Here is a 9,550-nt window from a genome sequence, read left to right as displayed (position 1 = left end):
TATATATATATATATATATATATATTTTGACTTGATTATGATTTCTTTATTTTTTAAAAAAAAATGGACTCGTTTTTTATTTAAATAAAACATGTTTAGACAACTCTTCTCCATAAAAAAAAATTTATTGGAAAAATCATATGGTTTTATAAAATCATATGTTATTTATCGAATCTGTGATAATTCTATTTCCAACACGAATATATGATCAATCCTATTTTCGATGGAAGTAGATAATAATTGAATACAATTTTTCCAGTATTCGTAATACTGTGAACAGAAAATCTGATTCCAAAAAGTTATTTAAGAATAATTACGTTGAGTTTCTTAACCTTTACCTTAGAATTAGTTAATTTTATTTCTCGATGAAAGCATATATTCAATTTTTAACAGAAATTAATTATCGATAAAACGCACCAGTTCTTCCCATTAAAAAAATTGCACAACATTGGCTGATTTAGGTTGCCTTCATCAATGATTAAGAAATTTCACAAAAAAAAAATATAAAACCATAATTACAAAATCATGCAAATGTATGCTACCAGAGTGGTTGAAGTGATTAAAAAATCACAGAAAGTTAAATTACAATATGGTAACAAGAAAAGAGTATTTTTAAGCACAAAAACAAAAATCAAGGTTCATACCACAGGACAAACATATTCTGTTAGCAAGCAAATAAATGTTCTACAGTTACAACGTTGTTTAATCATACAAGTATTTACTGTTACTAACACCATCATCAGAAATCCAAACAGGCATATCAAACATTTCCATATGCTTTCCAGAGTGCTTCTTTGATCATCCTCAGTGGTGCTGTTGCTGCTCCTCGAAACTGAAAAAGAAAAGTTCTGAAAGTGTTCAAACTTGTGTAATGGTTAAAAAAGTACTAAGAATAAGAAACACAGAAGCAATGTCCTGCTCAAAAATAACTTACTCTTCTCTTTTCCTTTCAAGCTTTTTGAATCATAAACACTGATGAAAAAGTGAGCATTACAAACCTTAGATTTAAGTGTCAATGAGAGAACACCGTCACTCGTTGATGATTCAACTGTGTGAGCATCTAAATGTAGGTTGTTAATGGTATCCATGATATCATAGAGTATGTATTCTCTGTAAGGACATTTCATCTCAATCAAAACCTCCTGCTCCTTTACCTTCACTTTCACATCCAATGCCTTTGCTTCTTCACAAACAAGTCTTTCTAGTTCTGTGTCCATTTCATCAAAACCACTGGCCTTCCTCTTGTTCATCCAAGGTTTCACTCCCATGCAAATCTTTCTGGTGCCATAGTTATCAGACATCTGTTCTAGAACATCAGGGCATTTTCTCCTGGTTCTTGCTTCAGCATCTGCAACTTCCATGTAAGATTCTAGCTCTTCCACTCTAGTCTCAAGCCTTTTCAAGTACTTAATTGTGTCACCAAGAATTGAAATCTTCTCCTCCTGCAAGACAATATTCACAAAGTGACCACATTGAGACATAGTATTCACTGTCCTATGGTAACATTAGTTTTAGCAGATGACAAGCAAATACCTCACTTATAGAAGGTGGAGCAAAATGGAAGTTTTTAACTTCTCTTTTCTTATCAGTTAATGCTTTTTCCATGAAATCATCACCAGCATTTTCCAACTTACTAGTCCATTCCATTCTGTCACTCTCTTTCTGTGACTTGCGGGAAAAGTAACTTCTGTGCATAAAGGGGACCTTAAACAAAGTCTTCTTTAACATGCTTTGGTGAAACTTTGACCTCTTCCTTTCAGAAACTCTACCTTTCTTCCATTTTGCAAAACTCGATCTGCAGTTTGAGTTACCGGCATAAGGGTTTGCCTTAAATGTTGATGAGTTACCCAAAATAGCACAAAGTGTTCTGATGTAGCACAAGTCTTCATCAGCTCCAGCATCCAAGAAGCCTCTCTTTGGTTTATAGCAATCTTGAAGTTCCAAAAGTTGAGTTTGGCCTTCATTCTTGGAATCCTTGCCTTGGTTCTCAGAAGCTTCAGACATGCAGTCACAAGAACTCAGGGAATCAGGAGCACCGATGACCAAGGCATCATTCACAAAATGAACTTGAGAGGGCACACCATGCATACCATCAATCATGGATTCCATAGGGTAATGATGCTCACAACCATCAGGAAAATCCATGTTAGAATCTTCATTGTTATCACCTTCTAATCCATTGACATGATCATGATTATCAAATTTGATTTTCTTTTCAAGGGAACATGGATTCTCCAGAGCCATTGCATCAAACACCCTGCGGTCACCCTTGGTACATGTTGGATATTTATCATCATGAGGCTTATCAAGCACAGAGGAAGATTTATCAGAACATGTAGGCTTTGAGATTTCTAAGAAGCAAGCCTTCACATGTTGGATGAGATTAGGGTCCTCGATAACCTACCAAAAATTAACAGTAACAGTGTTTACAAACATCACAAGTAAGTGCTACCTATCTTCATATAGATTCAACATTGAAATGACAATGAATCTTTGTATAAAACACAACTCTTACCAGTTCAGTTGAACCTATCTCAATAACGCCTTTCTGATAGGGAAAACACACCACGGTCTGTGGAAAACAGGTTTAACAAACAACAAGAACGTTAATATCTATGTTTCAGTGACATAAGATTATAACATTGTAACCTTTTTCTTAACTTGGTTCCAATTTACATAGTATTTGTATACAAGACAACATAGTTTTCGGTAAAACATTGCAGATCTTCTACAAATTACAAATATATTTTCAACTTTGTTTTGTTTGCATATTTCAACCAGAGAAGATAATAAAATATAGTCTTCAGATAAAGAAAAAAAATTCAATCACAAGAGAGAATGCCATACCTGAATTGAGGCACTCTGGATAGAGCAATTGATGTCAATGTCCACATGAAAAAATTCATAAAGAAAAATGAGTACTCTCTCAATTACTCTACAAAATAAAGTATTAAGCTATATATATATATATATATATATATATATATATATATATATATATATATATATATATATATNATATATATATATATATATATATATATATATATATATATATATATATATATATATATATATATATATATGATATATATGATACCATGCATTAATAAAATGATTTATGTGTGCCCTTTGTTTTGTTTAATCTATAATTTATCTTAAAATAAAGATAATTGGTTTCTGGTTTAAGAAAAATCTTAATTTTGTTATAATTTATCAAATTCTTAATTTTGTTAGCTTTAATTAATTCGATTGTTTTTACGACATTTTAAATGAATATGTAGAACTAAGATTCAATAAAACAAAAAAAATTACAAAATTGAAAATTAAATTATATTTAAAATCAAATAAAAATTTATATAAAGTTAAATTAAATTATTATTTTTTTTCTTATTACGGCAGTGCTTTTTATGTATATTCGCGTGTTATCTCCTTCCGATGTGGGGCCTGTATTAATTCACTTTCTTCCAACCAAACTTTTGTGTCATATTTGTCCACATTAGTGTTTGGAATTACTTTGATTGTAACCAAACCAAAAGAAAGGAAATAACAAAAAAATCATCTGAATGTAACACATTAAAATTAATAATGATTTAATGTGAACTTGCTGGTGAGTTAAAACATTAAATGTAAATAATTATACTTTAAATTAATTTTATAATTTGCAAATGTTTTTAATTGATTAAAATGGGACCCAAATATGCATGATGGGCTTTTAAAGGGTAAAAAAAATAGAGGCAAATGGGTGTTCAAATACAGCTATGATAAGGACCAATTGCACATGTGGTCAGGGTTTCCAGTGTCATAAAGCAACTGCAGGGTCTTGCAGTGACAATCCAATGCCCTAAAACTTTTAGTTACACTTTTATGCAAACTTTTATTTTGGATGGCTAAGATTTTATTCTGTGATTCAAGAATCCTGTTCTGCTGGTATACACTACAGAAAAGGATCCTCTGCAGTTTCTTTAATATTTCTGCATGAAATTTAATCCTTTAATTACTTTAAAATTTAATAAATTCAATATATAAAGTAAAAAAATAATGATACAGTGGCACTCTGATGAATTTGGATGAAATGATTTCAGATGACACACAAAAAGGCCCAGCATGCACCACTTTCAGTACAGTATATCCACTCACAAAATCAATTCAGAATTAAGGGTTATGCTCATCATTCTAAGGCAGGAGAGTCATCAGCAAAAAGCAAAAAGAAAAGTTATGCAAAGTTGCAAACTCTTATTTTCAGACTCAGTTTTTTTCTTTTTCTTTTAATTAAAAGAATCACTGAATGATAGATAAATTCAATAACTTTTTTAAAGTTTTAGTAAACTTTAACCAGTAATAAAAATACATATTCAGAACAGTAAGTTAATGTGTTGATTGAATCAAATTCAGAAGTAAAATCCAACCTTTGCTAGCAAAGAACGAGAGAATATTTTACTATCTGCATGTTGAGCATCGCATAACCAGATTGTGTCACCAATTTCCAGTGCTTTTCCAGGCAAACTACTTGACAAGGAAAGGAAAATGTTCCATGGTGAGACAGATAAAACCAGATCCAAAGAAAAAAGGCCATAAAAAGAAGTTCCTTAGAAGAGTGTTGTAGTGTATGGTAAAATGATACCTTTGATTGTGACTGAAAACAAAGGACATGCAAACCAAGTAATACCACTCCAAATCTGAGAGATCCTCTGGAGCTAATGCAGCAGAAGGCCTTTTAGTTTGTGGATCAGCTTCACCTGCAAGAAGAAACTTGTACAGTTCCTTCAGTTGCTCACTCCTCTGCAGACCTATTTTATCAGCCTTCATTTCCAATTCCATGGCTTGAACAGTTTTTCTTGTCTTAATGTCTCCATTATAGTACCCTTCTCTCCATTCCAGCACCCTTTCACACATAAACACAAGTTAAGTTAAGTTAAGTTAAGTTAAGAAGTAGCAATGTCAACTGACCTATGTTTTGATTTTAGCTAGTATCTTCACAGAAGACAGTCATGTTTGAATCAGATAAAAACATCATAGATACTAAGTTTTCTTTGTTTTTCCTCAAAATACTTAATGTAGATAAAATTTCAAGACAAGATGTTTGGTTAAACTGAAACAAGTTAATGATGTTTGATAGACTCTACTCTCTATTAGTAGTAACTAAAGTTTTTCCTTTTAAAGTGCTTAACTCAGTTTTATACACTGAATTTAAACTCAAAACTTACAAAACTGGAAAAAATTTGTGTCAGTTCATCCACGCCACACCCTCTTTGTCCAAGGTGATGAAGTGAAGTGAAGTGAACTTTTTGACTAAACCTTCATACCATTCACATCTTTTTGACTCAAAATACAGTTTTTCACCAATCAAAATTTGGGATTCAAGACTTACCAAGAGGAAGTGAAGCTTTCAGAAAAGAGACATGTTGATAGCAGCATAGCAACTACTGACAAAACAAAAGAAAACAAAAGAAGACCAAGATGTGTGTGTTTGTACCTTTCTTCAGTAGTTGAAGGTGCCCAGAAGATCCCATAACTCCATTGAATGCTTCTCACTGCAACAGCAAGTTGTGTGCAAAGGTTTTTCTGCATCTTCTCATGCTTTGGACTTCCCTTGTTGGCCATTGTAGTTCCTCTGAAATGTCATCAAAATGCAGGACTATCCCTTCCACTAAGTGTTATAATCACTTTCTTCTTTTGCTCACAAAAGAAAACAACACACGTTTTTGTTCTTTGCTCTCAACTCTCTGCTCACACGGTTAATGCTTAGTTTTGGTGAGAGAGGGTGTTCATCCCTTTTCTTTTCTCCCCACAGATCAAAAGTTAATTGAGCAAGACTACCATAACACATAACACATTCAACAATAAAATGGTATTAAAACGAATGAATTTTGTAGTTAAAAAAAAAAAAAATAATACCATCACACACTTTTACTTTAATTCATTTGAGACATAACTGGATAAAATAATGTTAAAAGTATAAAGTTTTATATTTTTCTATAAAAAGGAGAAAAAAAAGTAAGAATAATGAGTAACAATACTATGACAAACTTTTACATTCATTTGACACTGAATATAAGAACAAAATAGTTTAAAATGTATAAATTTTTGTAGTTTTTCAAGAAAAAAGGGAGTAAAAAGTAAATAAAAATAGTGTCAAATGAATATAAAAAATTTAAATATGTCAAAAAATATTTTTCAAGAATAATATCAAATGAATATAAAAAATTGAAGTGTGTCAAATAATAATTCTTCTTTTTAAAAAAAGTAAAAAAAAAAGAAAAAATAGTGTTAAATTGAATGAAAAATTATGTATGTGAAATTGTCTTTTATTATATTAATTTAATTTTCAAAGTTTCATGTCGTCATTCTCCTGCATTAAAAATATCTTTTTATTTTCATGGAGATAACATAAAATTCCTTTTGCTGAATTTATCTGCAATGGACTTTATATATATTGTTTCTCAATCATTGTTACTGTGCATATCTGGTGAAGTTAGGTGCTTTTTTTAGTTAAAAGTTAAAACATTAATTCTTCAGACAGCCAAACCTATTTAAAAAATGTCTGTTTTAACTATTTTTTTTTTAAATAAATTTGTATTAGTAATTTTTAATGAGAGTTGGAAATCTTAACTTAAATAAAAAGTATTAAAATAAACAAATCCATAATTTCTCTACTTTGAATATAAATGTATACTTATATTATTTGTTTTAAAATATAGGGTTAAATATGTTTTTAGTCCCTATACTTTAGGGCAATTTTGGTTTTAGTCCCTCTTTCAAACTATAGTACAATTTAGTCCTTCAACTTTAGAAAATTTTGGTTTTAGTCCTTTTTACCAATTTTTTTTTAACTTTATTTGCTGTTTCAAAGGCGTTTCTCAATTAACATTGAAGCAAAAATGTGTCAAACAATGTAAACAATCCAAATGCTATACTGTAACGTGTTTGAAATAACAAATAAAATTTAAAAAATTTGGTAAAAAGGACTAAAATCAAAGTTGTCTAAAGTTGAAGGACTAAATTGTACTATAGTTTGAAAGAGGGATTAAAACCAAAATCGCTCCAAAATATAAGGACTAAAAACATATTTAACCCTAAAATATATGTTATGAATATCTTAATTTTTTTTATTTTTCTTGAACTTTAAATTTTTACGTCAAAATTGATTTATTATCACATTTCAATGGAATTTTTATTTTTAAACAAATTATATATTATCAGAACTTCAAAAATTAAGACAAGAGTTTAACTGTACGTATTATTAGTATTAAAAATTTACACTTTGACCCATAGTAACTTTAAAAAAATTACATTTTATTTATTTTTTAATATCACAGAACAATAATCTTTAATAAATAACAAAATTTTCTAAAATAAGTTTTAAAAAATTATAATATCGTATAAAGAATATATCTTAAGTTTAGTTTAACTTTGTAAAACCAAAGTAACATCTACAACTATTATAAACTTATGCATAAGAATCTTCCATAAATTATGAGTTTTGACCATAAACTCATTTCAAAGTATAACATTATTTATCATAATACAAACTAAGAGAAATTAGTTTATGGAGGACTAAATTTGCAATGTATAATTGTAATAGTGCATTATATTATTGCAAAAATTTATTAGAATTCGATTTTTTTTTTCACACCTACTTTGTTTTTTATCTTTATTCTAAAGTCATGCAAGATCGTTAGTTGAACTTTGATTTCTTACTAGATAAATAAATCGTCTATGTCAGTGCATATTTCTAGGTAACATTTCTTGTAAAAATTAATTTTATTTTTTTCTTATAACTTCGTAATTTTACTACAGAAAAAAAAAATATTAAATATTATTTGTAAGAATCTGGAAAATAAAGTACTAGAGTTGATAGATATTTTAAATTAATAAGAATATATTATTTTAATGTTAAAATAATTCAATAATATAAATAAAATTTTATAAACGTGTCTCGTTTACTAAAATACTTATTATCTTTCTAAAATTTTTTCTCTAAACTTCCTCCTTCTTCTTTTTAAGTTTTCTAACTTCTGAGTTATTTTTTTAAGATTAAGAGGTGCTTAGACGATCACAGTAGTGGTGTCTACAATTTCATCCTATCATTTTCTCTAAAAAAGTAATATTTCTATTCTTTTCTTTAGTCAGTTTTATTTTTCTTGCATGCTAGCTCTTTTTGTTTTCTTGTGAAGTCTGAGTCTTGTATAAGACTTTGTTGATTAGTGGTTTTAACGGTATATCCTAATCATGTTTTGTGAGTTGTAGGTGTAAATAGAGTTTCGTTAGCTAATGGAGTCATTTGAGCTCTTACAGAGCAGTTTGGTCCTCTATAAGGTGAGGGGAGCTAATATTTGCTTTATTTTGTGCTAATCAGTATGAATTTATGTTTGATTATGTTGTGAGACTGATGTTTAAGTTAATAGGTGATTGTTTGAGATGATTATTTAATAATAGTAGTGGTTTAATGTATGAAATTGGATTATTTCCGAATGATTGATGTGAATGATTGTGAATTGGTACTTGTATGATAATTTGAACGTTGTTGTTTTGGAGTGTAAATTATATAAAATTGATGTAGTGCTGGGAAGTAGAGAGTAGGCTAAGTTATAGGTTGGTTTTTAGTTTTAAAAGAGGGTTTTAATAGGTGAGAAGTTGAGTTAATGGTCAAATGGGAGAAACTGAGTTTTTGAGTATGCTTTATGATTACTTAAAACTCATTTAAGCTTTGAGTTAAGTGAAATCTGATGTAGAACTGGTTGGTAGTTGATAAGTTGAGTCTTGTATGGTTTTTTATTCACTTTTTAGGGTTTTGACTAGTGAAATTCTAGAGTAAAGAATTTGTGTTAAAGTAAAGGGTTTTAGGTATGTTGTTAGGTCAATTTTGACTTGTTTAGACCCCTAGGTTGCCAAGTTCTCTATTAGAAAGTTTGAAATTGATTTTAGGCACTTTTTAAGTAGTTGTGTTGGTTTAGTGCACCTAGTTTCTGGTCTAATGAGTAAAATGGTACTTCATTTTAACAATAAATATTTTATAACATTAATTCTAGTGTTTAAGGAACCTATTTAATATGTTGGATTAGTTACAGGTGCAACCAAACCAGAAAAATCATTGTAAATGTCAAAACTAATAGGGATAATCGATTATCTTACTTTATAATCGATTTCAGTCAAAATGTTGTCTTTTCTTCAAAACTCTATGTAATAATTGATTATCATGAGTGATAATCGATTATTTCAGTAAGAAGGTCGTCTTTGCATGAATTTCATTTGGAATAATCGATTATCAGGTGTGATAATGGATTATTCTAAAAAAAATTTAGTGCTTTGTTTCTAAGTTCTTTTATGTTTTCCTTGCTTTAGATTATTTATTTGGATAAGCTAGTTTATAAATTTGTTATACTTAGTTTATTTGAATAAATAGATATTATAGGAGTTCAGTCTTGGGGTTTATCCTAACACTCTAAAGGTCATTCATTCTCAAGTAGAGAGGGGTGTCAGGTGGTAAGAGTAGTAAGAGGTCTTGGGGCCGGTACCATTGGCAAAGGACGTTTTAACGGACCAATCT

At 29.5% G+C, this 9,550-nt stretch overlaps 1 protein-coding gene across 2 annotated transcripts; it reads right to left on the bottom strand.

The window, feature by feature from the left end:
• Window positions 1–547: 547 nt before the first annotated feature.
• Window positions 548–5,833, bottom strand: LOC106772905 (transcription factor EGL1). 2 transcript variants are annotated; one of them, XM_014659533.2, is made up of 8 exons: window positions 5,477–5,833; window positions 4,625–4,885; window positions 4,410–4,509; window positions 2,848–2,862; window positions 2,516–2,572; window positions 1,534–2,400; window positions 999–1,442; window positions 548–832 (listed from the first exon to the last, which is right to left on the bottom strand). In XM_014659533.2, the coding sequence occupies exons 1-8, from the start codon at window positions 5,602–5,604 to the stop codon at window positions 761–763; spliced, it is 1,944 nt and encodes a 647-aa protein (XP_014515019.1). In that variant the 5' UTR covers window positions 5,605–5,833; the 3' UTR covers window positions 548–760. The 2 variants fall into 2 exon arrangements, with proteins under 2 accessions (XP_014515019.1, XP_014515020.1); XM_014659534.2 differs by having other exon boundaries at window positions 4,410–4,506.
• Window positions 5,834–9,550: the final 3,717 nt, after the last annotated feature.

The sequence above is a fragment of the Vigna radiata genome, chromosome 9, assembly GCF_000741045.1.
Source record: "Vigna radiata var. radiata cultivar VC1973A chromosome 9, Vradiata_ver6, whole genome shotgun sequence".
Taxonomy (NCBI): Eukaryota; Viridiplantae; Streptophyta; class Magnoliopsida; order Fabales; family Fabaceae; genus Vigna; species Vigna radiata.
Note: the sequence above shows the minus strand (reverse complement) of the source record. Positions and strands in the feature narration are given on the sequence as shown.

Bases quoted from the DNA above. Each gene is read 5' to 3' on its own strand.
- LOC106772905 (XM_014659533.2), bottom strand. From the start codon at position 5,604: ATGGCCAACAAGGGAAGTCCAAAGCATGAGAAGATGCAGAAAAACCTT. The intron at 4,510-4,624 runs GTATCATTTTAC...TTCCTTGTCAAG, and splicing joins GTTTTCAGTCACAATCAAAG to TAGTTTGCCTGGAAAAGCAC. The intron at 1,443-1,533 runs GTATTTGCTTGT...ATTGTCTTGCAG, and splicing joins CTCCACCTTCTATAAGTGAG to GAGGAGAAGATTTCAATTCT.